General features: G+C 35.0%; 1 protein-coding gene across 5 annotated transcripts in view; it reads right to left on the minus strand.

The window, feature by feature from the left end:
- LOC100881142 (paired box protein Pax-6) overlaps positions 1 to 24,598 on the minus strand; it is a 136,040-nt gene that overhangs the window by 75,152 nt on the left and 36,290 nt on the right. For all 5 annotated transcript variants that reach the window (XM_076540499.1, XM_076540500.1, XM_076540498.1 and 2 more), the window contains exons 3-4: positions 12,836 to 13,001; positions 11,305 to 11,485 (exon numbers count right to left, since the gene is read on the minus strand). In XM_076540499.1, coding sequence (XP_076396614.1) covers positions 11,305 to 11,485; positions 12,836 to 13,001 — 347 coding nt within the window. The remainder of the gene's footprint in view (positions 1 to 11,304; positions 11,486 to 12,835; positions 13,002 to 24,598) is intronic.

The following is a 24,598-nucleotide window of genomic DNA, read 5'->3' on the forward strand; positions in this document are numbered from 1 at the left end:
AAATCTATAAACCCTGAATTTTTCCTAATTTGTTAGTTATCAACTTTACAAATTTTCAAATTCCTAAATTTCCAAATTTCCCAATTTTGCTAATTTCCAAATTCTCAAATTGTCAAGTGACTCTAGTTTCCTTATTCTCAAATCCCAAAACTCTTTCATTTCTCAGTTTCCAATTTCTAAAATTTCTGAACTGCTTACTTTCCTAATTTTGTCATTCTCTAATCGCCAAAAATATTCCTAAAAATCCCAAATCTCCAAATCTCTGATCCCCAAATCCCAAATCCTCTAATTTCTCAAATTTGCGATTTTACTAATTCCCTAATTATCAAATCCGGAATCTCAGCATTTTTATATCCCCCTAAAAAAAAACATAAAAGTGATACGTTCTATTTATCAATCTTCGTACACAACAATCTACTAATAAAGTACCAACTTTCAACTTCGCGAAAGTGTCGAAGAGCTCGAACCTCCGGCGATCCCGAAGGTAGAAGGCAAAGGACCAGTTTTGAAAAAACTGCCCAGAGAAGATCAAAGTGCCTGATAGCCTCTTAAGAGGAAAACGTTGAAGACAATCGGTCAATCGGTTACCCGATATCCTTTGGCTGTACGCTCGTCCTCGAGATGACACACGCCCGTTTATGCATGGAGGACGATCGATTCTCTCTGATTGAACGGGACAGCCGCCATACGGTGGTTGAACTTGAACGGCGACGAACAGTTCGGTATAAGGTTGCCGGGCCACTCGGCGGTTAAAGTGACGTTAACTGCTTCGACAGAGGTATCCTTCGTCGAATGGAGGCTTCGAGCTGTCGCCAACTTGCTAGAAACGTGGTCCGATCGTTCGCAGAGAGGATACACGTCGAATTGGACCGTGCTCGGTGCGGTTTCCCCCACGAAATATTGCTATAACGTTTATCGGTAACCTTATTTCTCTCGTTCCATGTTATCGTTCGTTTAATACCAGCATTTTTCGAGTTTTCTTTATGATCGGAGGATTATAGAATGCTGAGCAGTTAAAAAAACGACAGAGCTGCACGTCGGTATTTACTCTTAATATGGATCTATTGGTAACTTAAATCTTCATGTTATCGTTAGTAAAAGATTGCTTTTACGAAAAAGACATTATATTATAAAGTGTAAAATACCTTAATATATAAAATGTGAACTACCTGAATAATATGTGACATAACGTAATAAGTGTGAAATGCTTTAATAATAAACTTTGATACATAAAAAAATGTGAGAATCCTCGGTGAAACGTGAAATACCTGTGCAAGTAAACAAAGTTCAATTAAAAGCCGAGAGAACGTATTGCCGTGGGTCGAAGTCATTGCCGGCGCAAGAAATTAATTCCATAAGAGCATCAAGCGGGCAGCGGGCAGGGCGACGGTTCGGTGATTAAAAGGGACGCGTCTCGCGGAAGAAAAAGACTTCACGGACGTGGCGATAAAGGATAGCCCATGGAAATACGAGAAAGCGTAACGGAGAGGGCATAGAACGAAGGAATGGAAGAAACGCTGGACCAAGGGGATGAAAAAGGAGGGGGTGAGGGTGAGAAATACATAATGCAGTAGCCGGACGTCTCCGACACCCTCAACCCTCGCGTTCAACCGCTACGCCGAGTCCGTAGCTGAAGACGATGGCTGCTCCGTGAGAGGACACGAAAGGAGGGGTCGCCCGTGGCACCAGCCAACAAGGAGGGGTTGGTAACACGAGAGGACGAAGGGGTGCATTGATTTACGCGGACAGGGCAAGCCGAGGGTGTCTCTAAGGCGGACGTACAGGGGCCAACAATTCACTCGCCTCGGCTTCCACCAGCCATCCATTACTTTGCCTCTTCTACCGGTAAGAACCACCCCTTTCCATCCACCCACATCCACCCCGAGACTTCTTTTTCTCTCTTGGTATTGTTGCGGTTACGTTGCGCCTACATCTGGGGAACTATCACGTATTCCCTGGGACATTTCAGCTAAGATGCTGCTCGGCTCTTTATGTGGCTTTAAGGTAAATGTCTCAGTAAAACGATTAAAAGATTAGCTGAAATAAGTGCTATTTCCTTTATATTTAGACAATGTAAAATTATAACCAAGTATGTATACTTGAATGGTCAATTTCTACTGTCAGATAAAGTAATAAGAATTTACATTAGTGAGAGAAAAAGTTTTGAATTAATTAAAGCTTGAGAATATGTGGCACAGTAGTTAAATAATATTCGTGCCATGTTCTAGTCATTAATTATTATTACCACAAATAGTAAATGTGAGTTACTCTATCAAAAAGTGACTGTTCCAAACAGTATATGTATTTATTTAATTATTTTCATTCTTTAATAAAAAACGTGGTAATATTTTGTGGAGTTAAAATATTTTATTTATAATAAATTCATTTAATTAATCGTAGTGGGCGTTTTTGTTGAATTCATTTTGGTACATGAAATTTTCCACTGGTAACTTGTAACGAAATATTTTAAATCCTTTTACTTTTCTTTCCTTAAGTATTCTGAATAATTTGTGTGGCTTTATAATGTAATAAAAATGTTTAAAAGTATATTGTGGAATTTTAAGTCATGTTGATGTTTGTGAAGAAATTTATCTGTTTTTCATTTTAATAGAGTTGTAAGTATGATATTTACAGATGTATTAATTTCTAAGTTACTAAACTTTTAAATTCTACATATAAATATGAAAGATTGAACTTTTCTAACTTTCAAATCTACAAATTTCTAAATTATCGATTTTCTGAACTCATAACTTTAAATAGCTACAAACTTTTACATTCCCAAATCTCAAAAATTTTCAAAATTAAAAAGTTTCAAAATTCCAAATCCTTCAATTCTGAAATTCCCGAATTCCTGAATTCCTGAATTCCTGAATTCCTGAATTCCTGAATTCCTGAATTCCTAAATTCCTAAATTCCTAAATTCCTAAATTCCTAAATTCCTAAATTCCTAAAATCATAAATTCCTAAATTCCTAAATTCCTAAATTCCTAAATTCCTAAATTCCTAAATTATCAAATTTCCGAGGGCAGAAAACGTTGAAATATTTCAAAAGTTTTGAAATTCCAATCTTTGAAAATCTCAAAGATTAAGAATAGCATAGTCTCAAAGTTTTAAAATTAAAAACTTCTGCGGTCTATTCGAAATTCAGAAATTTTAAAATTGAAACGTTCTAAGGGCTCAAAAAATCAAAATTCGGAGCTTAAAAGTATAAACTCCTAAAATTGTAATATTCCCGCATCTTAAAGTCCCAAAAGTTAAAAATGATAAGGAAAATGACTCTCGGAGTCGTACAGTCATAGATTTTAAAAATATCAAGGTTCTAAATATTCAGGAATACAATATTCCAAAAACTGAGTTCCCAAAATCTAAAAATTTCACAATTCTGAAATCAAAAGCACAGAATTGCAAAATTCTAATCCACAGATCCAGAATTGCAAAATTTTATTATCCAAAAGTTCAAACTTCCTAAATGTAAGGTCCTAAAGTTCCAAACCTAAAAAAGCCAGTCTCTAAGTCCCAAAGTAAAAAATTTTCAAAATCCTAAAACTTCAAAGTTTCAGTGTTCAAAATTCCGAAATTCCATATTTTCAAAGTACCAAAATTAAAAAATTGCAAAATAATTTCATAAATTCCACGACCCAAATTCTTGAATGAAAAAATTTGCTCATTCCACTTTCAACATCCTATCCTAACCACCTAAAAATTCCAAACTCGCATAATTCCATAGTTTAAAAAATGCATAATTCTAAAGTCCAAAATTCGCAAAATATCCAAATTGCCTGATTAATGTTTTTAAAGTAGAGTGATACAAAATATCGAATTATGTAGTTATTCCTGTTATGATAGGTAGATTAGTGGACGGTGGACGTGGCTAGGGTGCTAATAGACACGATTGGTCGTTCAAACGGTCATCAGATTTGCTGTAGCATGTGAAAACAGCGTGCAAACACGTCCCTGAGAGGATCCATTCACGGTGGTAGACTATTAATTACAGGGACACGCTTGGTCACCACAGGAAATCGTGCTACCCCAGATTCGACTCCCTTGTGGCACCCGTGATTTTCCACCCCTAAGTCAGTGGACGAGAGTACACGATGTTAGTGTAAATGGCATGTGGTCAGTATCTGTGAAAATGTCAGTGATTCTGTCATTACACTACTCAAACCCTTTCAAATCCCTAAATTTAATGGAAGACCATTTAAAAAACTGTCTTTTCGAAAAATCTCGCAATCCAAATTTTTGGAACATCCTACTTTTATCAAAATTTTGTTATCCTGTTTCATCTCGCGAGTTTAATAAAAAGGCAAATTTTGTTGCCACAGTAACTACTTTCATTAAGCAAAAAGTGAAGAATAAAAATAAATTACCAAAGAGATAAAAGATAGTAACTGAGTCATTTTGACGCAAGTGTAAGTTCAATCGATGGAATATTTTTTGAGATAGATTTGTTATGAATTTGATAAATTTTGTAATTTTGGAGATCGATTTTTGTTAAGTCTTCGTTGCGAGTTTGTTGACACTGCAACGATGTCAATGATTCATGTTTTTCAAGTTTAATACAGAATGTCAAGTTTTGACAGTGGATCGAGATTGAAGTATACAGCAACCACTCGTAATTTCGAAGTGTTCATTGGGGGTGAGACATCAACGTCAACCCCCGGAAAGAACGATCGCGGTCAGGCTGGCCAGCTCAACGAATGTGATCTCGTTTGACAGTGGTTCTCTCTCGATTCAGAACATGATTTTCCAATATATACAATTTTATAGTAAATTACTTCGCTCGAAAACAAATATATTGAATTGTTTATTGAAACATTGACTCTCACCGTGAAAGCAAACACGTACAGTAATATAGTACTGTGTAATGCGGTTATTTAGAATATCATTTCGTTTTTCGATTTAAACTTTCGTTTTGTTACTTTCAATCGTTAATGTAGTTTTAACATTTACTTAACACTTTTGTATATTAGTTATAATATACATCGTTATTATATAGTTATAACGATTTTACGATTTTTTTGGTCACACAATTTTTTATTTTCACAGTTAACTCACATGTTTTTTCTTTGCGTGAATTAAAGTGATCGTTTTTTCATAAGAATAAAAGGTTTCGTTGTTTTTAAATTTAATGAAAGTGGCCACATATGTATTATCTTTTGTAATGTAAAATAATTGAAATAAAATATAATTGTAAAAATTATTCTCGATTTCAAGCAATAAACTAATCTCCCTTTTTTCAAACTCAACAAGAAAGACTACATACGTGGATACCGTCTCCGTAATAAAATAATTAATAGAATTATCCATGATTTTAAATAATAAAAAAATTTGGCCATATATGTGAACACCCCCTTTCATGTTCTTAATATGAAATAAATTAAAATATGCTTAAAAAGGTCCTTTGTTTTTAGGCAATGAAAGTTATTCGCGAAAAGGTTTGATTTCTTCTAAAAAGTAGAATGGCCATATATGTGGATACTCCTTTGTGTGTTCTAAATACAAAATAAATTGAAATTTGCTTAAAAAGATTTCTCTTGATTTTAGACAATAAAAGTCATTCTCGAAAAGGCTTAATTCTTTTTGAATTTAAAGAGTGGCCATATATGTGGACACCACCTTGTATGTTGTTAATATAAAATAAACTGAATTTTGCTTAAAAAGATCCCTCTTGATTTCAGACAATAAAAGTTATCCTCGAAAAGGTTAATGACATTCTCTCTTTTTCTTGTTCCAAAGCGCAATTTATGAACATAATTACTAATTTTATTATAAATACTTAATTACATTCATTTTAATTTAATTTGCCAAAGTACGATTCGAAGAAGCAAATCAATCGTTGCATACAAATAAAGATGAAAAAGTTTGTAAGCGAATCTCTAAATATTTCTTCAATGTAACTATGAAAACTGATGAATAAGAAAATGGAGAACTTTGAAAATGTAACTGTAACTAAAAGAATATTGAATCTTAAAAAAAAATTGACAGAGTACAAGGGATTTTCTTCATGTCGTGGAAAATTGGTTGAGAACCACTGTCAGTATTCCGGAATCAGTGGTGCGAGTAAACCAATAACGCGTCCGCCACGCCGGGTGCCAGATTCAAATCCAACCGGGGACTGAAACGGCATTCGACGACGAAACGGATAGCTAGAGCTTCACAGGACATTTCGAAAGCGACGCCACGTCCTGCAGCCGTTTCGGGTTTGTCAAATCATTGTCCATTCGATCGTTCACGCGACTCTTCTCAAAGCTCCGAAAATACTGTTTTCCTTCTTTTGGTACAATGTGGATTAATTGCACATTCTTTCACTCGCACAAATATACTATTGCTCTCTTTAAAAAGAGATCACATTTTACGATCCGCTTTAAATTTTGACAGGCTAATGTACTAAATGAGCTGTTTATTTCCAAAATGGGGTCCATTTAAAAAAAAATGAAGATAATGAATTTAATAATATTTACTGAGTATATCGTACTTGAGTAAGTAAATAACGACATTTTAACATCTTTATATTCATAAATTTATATAATATAAATAGTTAGGTGTCATAATTGTTTATAAATATTTTAGAATTAAAAAGATGATGGTGTGCGATTATTCCGGGTTAGAGTAAAATTCTGAGACGTCGATAGAAAATCAAAACTGATCCGAGAAAAATTCAAGATTACTCGAGTGGTAGAGAAAAGATTCGCGATGCATCAAGCATTGTTCTCGCATTCTTTCGAGCGAGAGCAAGCTGGAGCTTCGGATATTCAAGAATATTCTGGCCGTTTTACGGGGGTGTACGAAGCGTATCCAATTTGATGGCATTACAATAACGGGGGTAATGTCTGAGAATAATGAAATTTCCCTCAATCACCGCGACCCGCTTCGAATACGTCCGCCCTCGTCTTTCCTCTTTCTTGTCCGCCTTCTTTTTCTCGCCCGCCTCTTCTTCCCGGTTGAACTACGAGTTTTCGACGTGCCGAGGAAAAGAAGGGAAAAGAAAGCAAAGGAAAGGAAAGGATACAACATGGAAAGGAAATGTGCGGACGTTCGGAACGATAGCGACGTTTCCAAATCGATTTCACTTCTTATCGAGGCAGAAAACGAACAGTATTCGCACCGTTTCCTTCAGAATTTTTGCAAAATTCTTATACAACGACTGCTAGTTTAAAGGCTAATTAATAGCCTTTAAATACGATGTCACGCCATTTTCTAATTTCCTATACAGTGTATTGCACAAATACATCGTCCATCATTTTTTCAATAATCTGAGTTTTAAGTAGGAAATTATAGTTAGTATTTCTCAAATACTAACTCGTAGTGCATAAAAATAAATAGTGTAAAATAAAATTGACGTAATAACGTAAATATTAAACTGGGTTAAAAAAAGTAAAAATTCAATCTATATGGGCCAGATGACTTTAATTCGTACTGGCTCGGTATGCGAAAAGATGTGAAATATTTTTTGAAACGCAACTTCTGGGGTTGCTCGCTTATGGTTTGTGTGTGTTTCTCGATTCATGACAAACAATTCGTAGCATTTATTTTCCACAGTTGATTGCATTTTGAGAATTTTAATGCGTCCTAAGTAAAAATGTTGTGAATTTAGTTGTCGAACTATCAACTATCAAGTATTAATACGTTGATTACTGCAATGAAAATTGACGAAGATGGGCAAACATATGTATTTATAATATATAGAAAATTTTTAAGTTTCATTTCAATTTGTTAATGTACATCACTGGCAAAGGATTAAGTATTCAAAAGTTTCTGTCTTTTTTATTATCTTTTAGATAATTAATTTTTCTAACCTCTTTACAAATATAACGAGAATCAAATATAATAGATGGCATTCAAAAATTAAAAATGGTGGTCGCAGAGTGATCACATTTCACATGTTAATATAATAGAATTATTGATGAAAGTAAGCAATTAAAATGAATTCGAAGTAGTATTAATATAAAACACAAATATCTAAGTTAGCATATACCAAGTGTTTACCAAAAGTATCTAATAAGTGTACCGAAAATAACTAAGTATTTACGTAAACGTCAATTGAGTATCCGTTAAAAGAAAATAATAAATAATAAAATATTGCCCTTACACAATTAACAAATAAAAAAGACCAATATGATGTACATGATTATCAAATATCTAAGAAACTTTATACTTGCAAAAAACATAATTTTTAAATAAAACATTAGAACAAACATTGAAATGTTATAATATTTATCACTGCTTTTCGAATGCGAAAATTATCAATAATAAAATGAAAAGGAAGAAAATAAAGCTCGGCAGCAATATAGGGAGATTTGAAATGACAATTATCTCGTTATACGACGAACGATTAAGTGCACGTTATATTCGTGCGAATGGTAACACGGTCTCGCGCGTTCGCATTAAACGGGACATTGAATGAAAGTGCAGAAAAACAGTAGGTTGAAGCTCGATGATGTTTCTCAGGGTAACAAGGACAACGGGTTTATAAAGCATGTCGCAAAACACGCGTAATGGAGCTCGACTTTCGTGGGATGGAGGTCGTAAGCGGCAGAGCGTATTGTCGACACGGGGCTTTCTGTAGTACGCTTGCAAAATACAATCACATTTGCATAGATAGCCGCGACGGGGGAGGAATGAAGATCAGTTTTCTGCTAGGTGACTATGGGGAGTGTTTATGGGACTCGATGAAATCTCTGTCTAAACGGAACGGCGCGAATAACGTTCGCTACATCATTCACCATCGTCCATTTCGTCCCAAACATTCTTTCGTCCAACTGATTTTGGTGAATGTTTTAAATATTAGTGACGTTAATTATATGCTATATAATTTGATATCATTGTAACTTCGTATTTTACAAATGTATAAAATTAAATGAATAATTAACACTTGTAATTTGTATCATAAGTAAATAAAATTGTAATTATAAAAATAACTATACGCAACTCAATGTATGTATAATACGCAACTATAATTAAAATGATAACTGCATGAAATTTCATGTGTAATCATATCAAATTAAGTTTATATAATTACAATTATATACAATTATATAAAATTGTAATTATCCTAATAATATGAAGCTAGAGTTATTACTCATTTTTTTTTATTCTTTATTATAGTTAATTATAATTATAAATATTACGATAATTAAATTCAATTATAATTATAATGATAATTATGTGAAGTAATGTGTATGTTACATTAAATGAGATTTCTATAATAACAATGATATCAGATATAAGTTTGTATCTTAATCATTCTACATAAAGTAACATGTATAAAATGAACAATCATTCATTTTTTATAATATTTAACATACATAATATATAACAATGTTTTTCGCATATACAGTAGGAATTTTGAAAGAATAGAAGGAGAATTAAGTTGCGTCTACTTTACTTGCGATGATTTATATTAACCTCTCATATTTGCATTATTTTTCGAAAATAAATTCGAATTGATCTTCATTGTATTAGATGTGTATTTTTTAATCCCATATGCAATCATCAAGATTCATTTATAGCAAATACTTTGTATAGATAATATCATAACATAATACTACAATTTGTTTTAAACGACTAAAGGTAAAAATATGAAAATTAATAACTAACAATGAGAGAGTTGCTGGTTAAGTACAAAATATTGTATATGTACTATATTAACACATTTATTCAAATTGTTCATTCTATTATAATGAAGCTTATGTAGATTGGTTAAATAACAAATTAAAAATGTCCTAAAAATCATATGAAATATTGTATTAAAATAAGAGTGAATTCATCTTTAAGCGATTCTGAGAACATCTAGCAGAATGGCGGAGATAAACGTATATAGAGGGTTAGGCAGATAAAGGAATCAATTAAGAAATTGCAGAGGATGGAAAGGGGAATATAACGCACGGATCAAAAGGAAATTTCCCTTTTTTCAGCTCGATCTCGAAGACTTACACTCCACCCACTAATACGTTCAAAGTTCGCGACGGGGTTGCTTCTCATGGTGGTCCCTCGTTGCCATGGATATTTGCATGCGTCCAATAAACGGTGGCTAAGGGGCTCTCGACTCTTGCTCAGGGTAAAAAGCAAAAGAGGGTCGCTAAATTCTCTTTTCCTCTTGCCGACCTTCTTCTTGCCCACACTCTACCATCTTTCTCCTCTTTCTTTCCATCGCACCTTCGTAATGGCCTCGACACCATCGTACCGACTGCCTATATATATGTATATATGTACGTATACCGTCGTCTTCCTACGCCCAGATGCTTCAACAGAGAATTCCGAAAGAAAGGGATAACGTCGGATAGCGAATGTTTTTATCGCCGTCGGGAAAAACTGTCGGAAGTCAACTCTTCGATACGAATAACAAAATGAAAGAAAACAAAATTGAAACTTCTGACAAGATTCTGTTTACTGACTATTATAGAACTCTGGACAATTTGTGACTGGGGTTTTTCAGCTTTGGAACATTTCGATATTGGAACCTGCGGAATTATGCAATTTTTAATCTTTTCATCGTGGTTCTTTTCTTCTTATCCGACGAGAATTGTCTGCGATTCCCATTCAGCGATTAGTCAGCGATTAGGCGAAATGAGTAGTCAATTAACGAAAACAGGTAGCGTAATGATTTAACGCTTTAACAAATTACACGGACACGCGAAGGGTCGGTAGGAGCCTCCAGGCCGAAAGGAGGATCAAAGCTTGGCGCACAAAGTAAGTATAATCCCGTGCCGCGTTTGAACATCCTGCAAGCGCTTCTGAACTTGTTGTGGCGAAGATTAACGTTTCTTTAATGGCCCGTGTAATATTCCATTATGTACAGTTCGCTCGAGAATTATTGCGTCGACGTCGGCACACGCTCGTGGAAGGGGTTGGCGAACAAACCGGATCGACCGAATGGAGAAATAAAAGGAAAATCATGAGAAAAGCAATTTCTCTTTTGCTGGATTCGCTGCAATAACGATACCTTCGCTGTTTCTTCTAGGAATATTGCTCTTCGCAATTTTACGTCGCGTTTCGTGGTTTTTTGTGCGGATACACGCGAACATTGCTGTGAGTGCACTTTAAATTTGAACTCACACTTATGTGTAGATATAATTAAAACTTGAAGTCTGAAGGTTAAAAGTTTTGACCGCTTTTCTTTTATAGTACTTAAACTATTCTCCTAACTTAACCTCTTATATATTTATGGTATGTATAAGTTCAAGAAAGTGGATCAAGTTCAATTTCAGGAAAAAATTCGTTCTTTACTTGTACTGCTTTCATTATTGACTTATACGTGTTTTCGATTTTTAGGTGATTATTTAGGTGTTAACGAGTGGTACTTACACTAGGAATGTTGTCGTTCGTGCAGACACCTTCTTGAAGCAAACGATCCCTGATTTCCCATGCAAAAATGGAGGGACACTCGCTTTTGTAGAGAGAAATTTTATTCACAACTTCCGCCGTCGCTACACGCGGTTTACTGCCACCGATTGCTCTGGGTCTGATAGAACCGGTCTCATAGTACCTGCAATAGTAATAATTTGCGGTACAATGCGGTACACCGAATATACATTGCTATTACTTCATCTCCTCTTACATTTAGTTAGTTTCTAGTTTAGCTTACATCTTACGTATTAACTTTCATAACAGTCAGAGGGAAAAGCGATTAGAGCTATTTGATCAATTATTATGAATATTTTAAAAATTTTTTGCGATTTTATTCGTTCTGAAAGAGCTTTGTAAGATAAATTTTCTAATGCTGAAATGAGACGAAATTAACAATTTTTGTCAGCACTTTCTACTTATTTTGAATGTTTAGAGTAACCAAACTGTAATAGCGAAATTAGCTTCACACATAAAAATAAACTTCTGTAATTCAATACTTATATCACATGAAAATATTGTTGTGCAATAATATGTATACTTCAAGATTCGACGTTTTTAATTTGATCTTTAGTCCAAGATTTAAATAGTAAAATTATTCTAGAGTTATTAATTAATGGGGAATTTAGATTAATTTTACTGCTTACTAATTTTGTTTAAATATTGAAATTAAATATGAATTTTTGTCGTGAGGATATGGAAACATAACACTGACAAGTTATTAAACACCATCGGCACAGACACGTTTTCACGCGAGGTCGAATTATTAAACGAATCAATCTTACTCAACTTATTATACTAATAAATGTAAAAAGTTCAGTTAATATTACACTAAAGTAAATATCTTCTCTATTATATACATTTATGTTAAGAATAACTATACAAAAATATAATTCTGTCTATCTTTAAACTCGTTAGAATATCAACATAACCTAAAACTTTATAATATATTTTTAATCATTTCTTTTACATTATATAGTAATAGATTATTCAATTTTTCAGAATGTTGAAGAAAGAGAAAAAGAAAAAACATTTTACACAAAAAAAGGTCTGTGAAGCCTTTGAAAAAGATCTTTGATGGCTAAAACGCCTTTAAAGCAAGCACTTATTGTAATAAGTAAATAAAAGAACTTATTGTAATTGATTAAACAAATTTATTATAAATAAAATATTTTCATTCCACCATTTTCGTACACATGAGGATGAAGAGGACAAAAAGAAGATAAATAGAACAATAATCACACTATAAACTGAGAAATTTATCATAGTTAACTGCAATTTAATAATTATTTACTTAATCATTTATCATTCATTATTTATTACACTACAAACAGTACTACTAAGCGTAAAAAATAAACGAATTAACATAATATTAAATAATTGAAAAAAGAATGTGCTGAATGTCAATTATAAAAAAAAATAAAACTTTTAATATTGTGCATATTTAAAAAAAATATTTGGAGTACTTGGACCGAGCAATATTTCAACCAACCTTCCGAGAATCTTCGAGACGCAACCATTGCTGACCTGCAGGATCCTAGAAATGTCGCATGGTCGAGCGCCAGAATGCGCTAGCTCGACGATCTTTTGCCTCGTTGAGTCTGGAAGCGGTCTACCGCCGACGAACACACCCCCAAGTTGATTCACCCCACTGTGACCTGAAAAAACAGAACGCAAACCAATTAAAATCACTGAGTTTACATATTCATCCATTTTCAATCGATTTTACACTAACTTTAAGAGGAAATATTCAAACTTGAATATCAACTACTTTCACATATTAAGCCCGATGCACATGCGCGATTTTTTCCGTACGATTGTTCTGCGATCGTATGTTTATCTTCACTGTTTTTAACTGCGAAAGAGAATGTATAATCACAGCGGAATAGCGTGAAAAATGTCGTGTGCATCGGCTTTTATTAGTTGTCAGAATCCACACATGGTAATGGTATGCATGGCGATGTAACACGTATTGATATAATATGTGATGTTACGAACTTGATATGTTGTTAAACAACGTATGGTAGTTGAATGTGTGACGACACAGCGCGTCATTGTTAAATGTGTGGCAATACAACGTATAATATTATAGTTGAATATGTGGCGACAGAATATATAATAATTGAACACGTGGCGATATAACGCGTTGATGATTCAACGTGTGAACAGTATAACAAATTAATCATACAATTGGTAATATAACCCGCTGATGATTCAATGCATGGATAGTGTAACACATAAATGATACAGCATGTGGATCACGTAACGCGTAGTAATACATCACGTGAACGATACAAAGTGCAGGAATACAATGTGTAGTGATATAACGCGTAGTGATAGGGAACAATATAGTTAAACACGTGACAATGCAACGCATAGCGATTTCATGTATAGTGATTTGATGCGTAGTGATTTAACATGTTAGTAACGATGTGGTATGTATTACGTAGTGATATGGTAATTCAACGTGTGGTAATTGAATGTATAGTAATTGTATAGTATAGTAATTGAACATGTGGCAATTTGAGGGGTGGCAATTCAAAAGTTGGTAATTGAACAAGCAATAGTTAAACACTTCGTAGTTGAACGCGTGATGGTTCAATATGTAGTAATTGCGCGCTTGGTAATTGAACGACAGGCACCTGAGTGCCTAGTAACTAACCGCTAATTGAACATTTGACAATATAACGCATAGAAGTAATAAATGACCATAGAGCGCGTGATAATACAACTTATATTTTCCACAGCCACCATAATTTTCACAGGAAATAAAGAAAGTAACTAGTCAGAATTTCGAAAGATTTCGAAAATCAAGTTCCTCCTCTAGATTAAACTTGCCATTTCATCATCAAAGACGTTCTAAACTCGTAAACGTTTTCGAGTCTTCACGAATAATAAACTTCTTTCCCTTTTTTTGTGTCTCTCTTCAGAACCGTCGGAAGACGTAGAAAAAGAAGAAGAGGTCTCTTTTCTTCTTGGATCCTGTCGTTCTCCAAGAGGGTGAACGAGCTCGGGCAGGGGGTTGGCTGCAGGCGTTATAACGTTAGCGAATCCCATCGTAGATAATCTTCGACTCATTGTGTCGATGACAAGGCACACACACACACACAGACACGTGTAGACACAGATACGTATATATACGCGGTATTCGACCCGTTCGAAAGTCAGGATTCTTCGCAGATCTTTTATACTCCTGCAGCCGCCGTGTCACAGGGCTGCCACGCCCTTATTTTTCGGGGGTGAAAACCGCTAGATAGCGACTTATGGCTCGATGTAAAGAAATAGTCATGGCACAGTAGGTGCAAGGTGAGTTCTCAGAAGGAGACACTTTTGTCGAGAGTTCGGGTCCTGGTGGACACATACACTACAAGCATGAGTGATTTATTCAGCGCTTTGAAGTAAAACACTTTAGTGATTTACTGGTTTGCTATATTATTTCTCTCGACGTTTTATTCCCACACTTTATGTTATCTATACGTGTAGTTACCATGCGACTAATCACTACGCATTCATATATAAGGCGTTCATTTGCCACATATTTATTTACCACGCGTTTGTTTGTCACGCATTTATTTATTATGCGTTAATATACCTGGTATTTATTTATCGCGCACTGATATATCGGACGATCATATCACTGTGCCTTTATTTACCTCTCATTGCATCACTATGCGTACATTTACCACTCATTGTATCTTTAATCATTACGCGTTCGCTTATGATAACGCGTTTACCATGCGTTCGTTTACCACACTCTCAATTATCACGTGTTGAATTACCACACATTGTGTTACTACGCGTTAAATTTTCACGCATTCATTTACGACGCATTCATTTATCACGCGCTCAGTTGCTACGCATTCAACTGCCACGCGTTTAATTACCATGCGTTCAATCATCACGCGTTGGATTACCATACATTCAATTATCACACGTTCATTTACCGCGCGTTGAATCACCACGAGTTCAATTATCACGCGTTCAGCCACCTCACGTTCATTTACCACACGTTCGTTTACAGTAGGTTGAATTATCGCATGTTCAATTACTACGCGTTCATTTATAATGCGTTGTAACACCTTGTATTCAATTACAACACGTTGACTTGCTACACATTCCCTTACCATGCGTTGAATCTATGCGTGCAGTTATCACACAGCCAGGTATTATGTGTTCATTTATCACGCGTTCATTTATGACACATCCATTTATAATGTGTTCATTTATCTCGCGTTCATTTGCTATACGTTCGTTGTGTTTCATCATTCTAACGCCTCTAACGATTAGAAAATAATTAAAACCCATCGGTTTAAACTTATTATGTACATAAGAATAAAATACTGAGATTTGCAGTGTATTTCTAAATGACAAATAATTCTGCACTTTTTAAAAATTGGGAAAAATAAATGTTTCCAGTAATGTACTTTCAAAATTTTTAAGTTTGGAATAAGTTTTTAAGGCTGTCAATATATAAAGTCAAATTTGACTTATTTCACTGAAGGTGAATGTTCATTATTCGAGCAACTCATGAAAAAATGCCTTCACAATGTATTCAGTCAACTGCGAAGCACAAAGGTGGATCGATAATGGTGTGGGGATGTTTTATCTATCACGGTATAGGAGACTCAGTATAAATTGATAGGTCTTTGAGTAAAGAAAAATATAAAAATATTTGAAAGGTGAATAACCCCCTATCTAGATCTCCATTATTTCAAAATATATTATAATACCTAAAATAGCACCCGAAGGACCATTATTAATAATTAAGTAGCAATCTTAATCGTTAAATCTAAATCCAGAATTCCTTTCATAATTTAAACATAAACATATCTGTCTACATTTTGCATTAGCCAATGCAAAACTTTCTTTACGTACTTTACTTGATTTCAACAAATTGTACATTTTATATTCTGATTAACATTTACAGAGATAATCATATTTAAACGAATGCACAGAGTTTTTAAATAATTGAACAGAAAAAAAAGCGTTGCAAGCAATAGCAGCTTGTTGAAACTTGGTTGTCATTTATTATCAAGAAGAAGAAAGGTACAATACAATTATTTGTCCGTGCAGATTTTATTCTTCGGCTTCGATCCGATCTTAATTTATGGGAGTGTTTACACGCTTTCGAGAACGGTGAGTTATAGGTATCCACGGGGAAAAGGCTTTTTTTTCTTTCCGAATGAAAGGAACACTCGTATATTGGATGTAGCTGCACGCGAAAAATCATTTTCGAAAGTCAATCGACCGTGAGCCAACCCCCTATCCTTACCCCTCCTTTCGTCAATCGCATACGCTCGTAAATCTCCCTTGTAACTCTACGACACGTCGAATTAGCCCCGTCTGGAAATTTCTGTCAGCCGATCTGTCTGCGAACTGCTTTTTCTCAGACGAGAAAAGGGAACGAAGAAAATAGTGCCCTAAGTCATTGTTTTCGTCTTTTTCTTCGCATGTACACGGTTAACGTACGAAATGTTCATATTCATGGAAAAAGGTTCTCTTTAATACTGTAACATTTGTAATTAATTGTTCGTTTTATACATCAAATATTTAAATTTCAGAACTTCGAAAATATTTGTGATTATGATTTTTGGTGACTTAGCTACAAGAATTCACTACTGCTGGAGCTCCAGCTCCGCAATAATATAATAATTATACCATGTCTAGTATAAAATGGCAGAAATATTAGAGTTTGATCCGTAATGAGTAAAGGAGTGCATGTCTATGCGAGAAACATTAGCGCATCAACCTCGATAAATCACCGAGGAATGAACAGCATTGTCCTGTAAGAAATACCCAAACAAAAAACAATATGGGTGCAAGTGTCGGTAAGCGCGAAAGGGGATGAAAGCAGGGAATTGTCGGACTCCGAATGCAGGTCCTTAACGAGCAATAATAACTCGAGCAAATAGCTGACTGAGAGACAGAGACGAAGAGAATTACAGTTTCATTGTGACTCGTTGTTGTGTGTTGTTGTTTATCTATGAATTGAAGGGGGTACACCTTAAAGGCAGGCGAAGCGAAGTGTAACCCCGCGAGTATTAGCCATGGGGTGCGCTTTCAAGTGGCCATTCGGCGAGAGTGAACGTGTTTCGATATTGTAACGTTTGTATTAAATATCAGTAGGGTGATGTCGACTACGGAGAACGCTAAGCCTCTCCTTTATTAGAACTTCATTAGCCTGTTCCCCTGTTACCCTTCTTCTATTTGTGTCTCTGTCGAGGTAATATTGCAGTCAATCGTACTATATCACCCTTTAAATTCAATTGTATCAATTAACGATATTCGAAAAGATAAATAAAATTATAAGTTTTCCGAATCTCATTAGGTTGCTGCAAAAATAAAGTAGAAATATAGACGGGTGATAAAACATGAACTTTTATTTCTTAAAATAGTATATCGTTTAACAAAAGTATTATAATTAATTTTGTGATTTAAAGCAACAAATTTCAATCATATTAACTTGTTCGCTAGTTCTAGTATTAACTTTAAAGCAGTCAGTTTAGAGTAATATTCTCTTTTATTTAGAGTAATAATATTGGTTAATTGAACTGTTGGTAATCATCCGCCAAATGACCTCCTAGTAAATGAACATTTAATAAACGTCTGCCAAATAAATAACCGTGTTCAATGACACTTCGTACCATTATGCTTTAATGCACAATTGTGCTTAAATGTATAGCAAATTTAAGTATTTCATTCTTCAATACTTAATATGCTCAAACCGATGTATTTAAGCTACTTTTGAAAGCATGATATATGAACACCTAATAACTGGTTGTGTGATAATTAAATGCGTGTGGTAAGTGAATGTGTAGCGATTCAACGCATTGTAATAGAACGCGTAATGTTTCAATGTATGGTGAATGAACGTATAGCAATGAAACACGTGATAATTCAACCTGCTGTAAATGAACACGAGGTGACTGAACGCCTGGTAATTGAACTCGTGGTGATTTAACGCGCGGTAAATGAACATGTGACAATTGAATGTATGGCAGTCCAACGCATGATGATTGAACGTAAGTGATTCAACGCATGGTAATTGAACGTGTAGCAGTTGAACACGTAGTAATTGAACGGGTGGTAGATGTATACGTGGTAAATGAATGCGTCGTAAATGAATGCGTCGTAAATGAACGCGTTATAATTCAACGCGCAGTAACACAATTTGTGAGATAAACGTGCGGTGATTCGGCACGTGAGAATTGAAAGTGTGGTAAACGAAGGTGTAGTAAACAAACGCATGATAAATGAACGTCTGATACATTAACACATGATATATGAATGTTCGATATATTAAAGTATAATAAATAAACACATAGCAAATGGACGCCTGGTAAATGAACACGTAGTAAATGTGTCATAAATGAAAGCGTGATATTTTAACGCGTAGTGTTGCAATACGTAATAAGTGAATACGTGGTAAATGAAAACACGATAATTGAACACATTGTGGCATAAAGAGTGATGAATGAACACTCAGTGATACGAGTGGTAAACGCATGCTTAACGAATGATCGCTTAGTAACTGACCGCGTAGTAATCGTCCGCTAAGTAATTGACCGCGTAATAGTCGTTCGGTAAATAAATGAACACTTAATAGTTATCTAGTTAAGTAATTAAACGCTTAGTTATTCAATACCAGGTAATCGAACACGTGATAATTGACTTCATTACGATATAACCATAATATGAAACATCAATTTTCAAACACTTCTTCACAATTTTACGGCTACACATTTTATCAAGAAACTTTAATAGCACCGTAAAAGAATATCGTTCCAGGGAATACAGAATAGAGTGTACGCGATTAAAATTCTCTTTAGCAACATTTCTCGAGAAAAAGGATTCATCACATGCACCGGCAACATGATGAATCACGTACCTCGCAGAATCTCGTTTAATCGATAATTGATCACCGTTCTTTTGTTTTTCGAGGTTGGTTTCGCTCAAGGAATTTCCATCGACGAATTTAATCGATGATCATAGCCGCTTTTCACGCCGCTGTCTCGCTAATTTCACGAATCTCCCGGGAAGATAAATGGTCAGATAAATAAAGTATGCTCGAACGTCCTTCTCTCTGTCGATAGGGTACCAGTAACGGAAGTAAAAGTGGTGCTACGGGAAAAAAGGGAAGCTCGTTTACAAACGAGAAACAGAGCCTCCCTGACGCGACGGCTGAGACGGCACATTCATCATCCGAACAACTTCTTATTCCACTACTTCTTCTTCTTCCTTTTTTCTCCGCTTTTATTCTTCTTCCTTTAGAATCTAAATGGTCTGTCCGTTAGCGTTGTAATTAGCGATGAGCTAGTAATTGCTTCGAACATACAGGCTGCTCTTAAATTAATTTGACATTGTCTGGCCAATTAGTTAGCCTTCCATCTTTTATTTACAATTTTCCCTTTTTTTTCTAGTACTTTCTTCTAGTTAACGTTTGTTGTTAGTGATCAGTTAGCGATTAAATCTTCTGTAACTGTGTAAATACCATCTAACTGTGTAAGTACTGCTCGCATACCACAAGATTGAAGAATAAGAGAAGCAGCATAGCTTCTACATTCTTGTACCCTTAAATTCCTATATTCATACACTTCCATATACCCACATTCCCAAATCCCAAAGATTCCAATTCATTCGCTATTTCCAAATTTTCAAATTCGCAAAAATAATCGTCTGTTCATACTCCCATATCCATAGATTTTCACATAATATAACTATTAAATTTTCACGTGTCTACAAATGAATGAGGGAAGCCTTTATCGGTTTGCTGTTATAGTTTCCCTAGATAAGACAGACTTGTTTTTGAAAGCATGTACCGACGTTTCGGATGTTCAAGTAACGGTCACGAAGAAGTTTCGACGTATCGTCCATTACCCGCGGATAATTTAGAGCGATTGTGGCAACGAAGTTCTGCGGAGTTTCGCGACAAGCGTGGAAACAGCTCGTAAAGTCGGTAGAATGCATTCCTAGGCGGGACAGAAGCGGGGAACCGATTAAGGTCTCGGTGGCTCGGTGCTTGTTGGTGTCTCAATCGGCTCTGCGCAGAAGTGTTTCCGGAGAATGAATGAACAAGACACCCCTGCAAGCATTTCGAGCTGCTCAACTTCCAAGAGGGAGGAGTCAAGGGATGCCCACTTGGCCTCGAGTGCTCGAGTACCACGCGGCGAGGATAATCGCTCGGGAGGATAAAGAGGACACCGACAATCTATCGGTCAAAAATCTTTGACCATTTTGTTTTCGGATACCTTCTATCTCATGTTATCTCATGTTTCGCTAATAATTCAATACTTTTGTAAAGAGAGTTAACCTCTTCCGTGCTTTGACGAATCTCATTGGCGAACAAAATTTTGAATACTCTCCAACTTGAAATTTAGGTCCAACCATAAGTTGTGTTATCAAGGATCCCCGAATATAAAATACTTAGAATATTTTAATTTTCTTTGTTCGTTTTAATATTGTAGTCCTGAATAGTTAGTCTTGACTGATGCATCTGATAAATAAATGGCACGGGAAGAGGTTAATAAATTGTATGACATAAAATACTCCAATGTCGAATATATCGACTATTAATTTTAATCTGGACTTATTAATTACTAAGTTTTCCTGCATTTTAAGATACTGAATGTAGTTAGGTTATATCCTACAGAGTGTTGATACGCGTATCATAATCCAACCTCTCCAAGTCTCGAATTAATTTGAGAAAATATAAAAATATAGAATTTATTATTGTAATTCACTTTAATAAAAAATGAGTGAACTCTAATTTTGCTGAACGTTATAAATGATGAAAAGAATGTAGGTGTTCATAGGAAGCACTTATCAGATTACATTTAATAAAGTTTTTAGGATGATTCGCCAACTAGCCACATTAACGAACTTGCAGAGTAACGACGAAGACTTGGTTGTAATTTCTCCCGAGGGTTCAAAAAGTTTGACAAGTCCTCGTGTAATTTACGAAACCGAGACTTCATAAATTCTGTCATTAATTTGCTAACAGGTCATGAGAATATTCTACCATGAAACTCAAAATTTTATATTAACTTCACGACTTTACATTCCTCTTTCTATAAACAAAATAGTAAATCAACTTGATAAGATATGTATAATATTTAATGTAGGTGAACAAATTATTATACTCAAGAGATTTCTTTTTGAAAATGTGCAAGTTAATACACAAATCTCACTTCTAGAATAAAAGGTCGTAGATCTAAGGTTGTGTTAAGTATACTATGTTTACGGTCTCTGTTAGTCATGAGTGCTGGATTAGGTGTTCGATTTATACTTTTAATTGCATGTGCAACTAGAAGATCATACAATATATCTTACTGTCCAAATAATATACTGTAATATTACAATATAAATATCTGTTTTGTTCCACAGATTAAAGTTATAAAATATGGAATTTCTTGCTCGATTATAATTTAGTCACTCACTGCATATTTATAAATATTTTTATGGAGGTTTGTATAGAAGTTTGTGAATACCTAAAAATTTGGTAACATCAAAAATTAATATTTTGAAAATCTTTAAACTTAGAAGCTCCTTTAAAATTACAAAATTTAACTTAGTCATTTAGGGAATTAAAAATAAAAAAATTTGAAAATGGAGGAACTCGTTATTTCAAGTCAGGTTTCAAAGAATCGATGTCTACAATACCATCATTGCTTTTTCCTGCCTTCATTCTATCTTACTAAAGGATAGAAAAAATTTGATCTACTTCTCAAACGCCTTTACTAGCACTTTGAAAAACACCATATTCCCATACAAACAACCAACAATAATAAAGTAGTCCCTCTTTTATCAAAACCCTACCCTAATTCCAAAGTCCACCTACCATGAAAGAAGCACATAACAGGTACTTGCTGCTAAAATTCGCTCCACAACTACATGAAAAGGCAGTCCTCGTAGTAACAAGATAATTTAGCGTCCCCTACGGTGCCATCGAACGACAAACCAATGCGAATGGATGATCCGTTTGGTGCAGAACTAGAACTATATAGGAACTGCAGCATGGAGTATAGGTCGTTTATTTTGTCGGCAAGATCGTTCAATGGAACAAGACTCTCCTTGTGCTGCCATATTGGGACAACTAGAAGAGGATATGACGAGGGTCAACGTTGTTCCTACAAAACTGACCGGCAGGTAAGAAGGAAAAGCTACGGGAAAAACGTTGGAACGAAGAACGACAACAGCAGCTATCGTCATAATAGCTTCATTGTTGCGGACATGTTTTCAAAATGAGGATTCCGCCGAACATCGACTGTCCTCGCGACCCGAGCACAATGTGGACTCTCGAGTATTTGTTGTGTTTGCTCTTCAGCTTCCCCTGCGTCGACTTTTCCGGAAAACGAAACGTGCTACCGACAGTTATTAGCGTTATTAATGGCCGTGCATTGACAACTCGATTCATCGATGATCGCCTATTTGTAACGGAGGGAGATGCTCGGCAGATGTTTGCCTAGGATGAACAGCATCACCCTAGTCTAGGGTGAACATCGATCCTGAAAGGTGTCGACCGTGAATATTAGGCGAACATCCATGAATCCTTGTTCGGGATCGAGACGTACCGCAAGGTGACTATTCGATGACACTTCAGATGAGTTCACTGTGATTTCAACACCCTATGTACTTTCAGACAATTTTGGGGCTGCTTGTCATTTTAGTTCTGGTTTTATTGATGTTTTAATACTTCAATGATGATGTAAAGCATGTTCTGAGAATTTTAATCTTTTAGATATTTTATAACAGACACCGGTATGACTGTTAAGTGAAAATCTTTATTGCAGAAAGATTAATAAAGTAAAAGAATTTTAAATACACCTCTTTTTATTTTTTATGATATTAAATATGTTTTGCACATTTTACTTCATGCATATTACTGTTTTTGAGATTTCAAATTCCTAAATTTTCGAATTTTTGAATTTTTGAATTCTTCAATTTCAAAATTCTTAAACTTTTGAATTTCTAAAATTTCCGAATATCAAAATATTCGGTTTCCTAAATTTTCAAAGTCGAATTCCTAAATTTTCAAAATTTCAAAGTTCCTAAGTTTTTGATTTCTCAAATTGTCAAATTACTACATTCCCAGCTTCCTAATTTTTCGAATTTGTAAATTTTTGTATTTACAAATTCCCGAATTCCTAAATTTCTAAATTTTTATATTTTGAAATCTTAAAAATCCCAAGCCCTCATATTTCTAAAGTTCTAAATTTTCAAATTTCTACATCCCTAAATCTTCGAATTTTCTATTCAAATTCTCTAATTAAATGTTTAGTCTCCAAATTCTCGAAGTGTAAATTTTTAAATTTCCATCTTCTGAAATTACTTAAATTCATATATCCCCAAATTCCTATATCTTTAAATCCCTAAATTGCCAAAATTCATGTATCGCTCAATATCTGTGCTTCCAAATTTCTAAATTGACATCCAAAATTCATACATCCCAAGTCTGGAATTGCTAAAACTTCATCAAAGTTTCTAAATTGCAAAATTCATATGTCTTTTTCTCCTAGTTCCTAAATTATCAAAGTCCATGTATCCCCAAAGTAAATCATCAGATTCCTAAGCGCCAAATTCTTAAATTTTCATATAAATTCCCAAATTCTAATGTCCTAAAATTCCTAACCCATCCCCAAATATTAAAATCTCCAAAAACTCCCAAAATCCAACAAACAGTAAGTATCGTCCTTAGTTACAACGTTCTACCTAAAGAACCCAGATTTGGTACGTCACTTATTTTAATCTTCCTCGCGTTAATCTCGTTTTCTTTGACCAAACGTCCTAGGTATGATGGACCATACGCTGTTCCGGCACGAATTATCCAATTACTCGGAGGCGAACCTGTATACCTTCCAGCTGGAAGGTCGAATGGATCAGGATCGACGACAGGAACGGTAGCACGAGGCGGTCGTGGTCGAAAACGGGCCGGACAAAGAGAGCTGGTAAACGCGTTATTCCACGCCAACGGATCTGTCAGAGCCGCTTCTCCGGCTGCACTACATGAAGAAGGTTCCTCCACGGACTTCCTAGCCTATCCTTACGTATCCCTCGCTTACCTTCGTTATCTTAACATCAACCGGGATCCGGTGAACGCTGATAACTTGTTGGAGGAAAACGAGCCGGGATCTGCTCGAGCGTGCCTTTATCTCGAATTTAGGGTTTTACAGTCTGTTACACAGGCCCGTAGTCACCATTTCTTTTTTCTATTTTTAAACTAACTGACAACGATATTATAGTATTAGCGTCATTTTGA

The sequence above is a fragment of the Megachile rotundata genome, chromosome 15, assembly GCF_050947335.1.
Source record: "Megachile rotundata isolate GNS110a chromosome 15, iyMegRotu1, whole genome shotgun sequence".
NCBI lineage: Eukaryota > Metazoa > Arthropoda > Insecta > Hymenoptera > Megachilidae > Megachile > Megachile rotundata.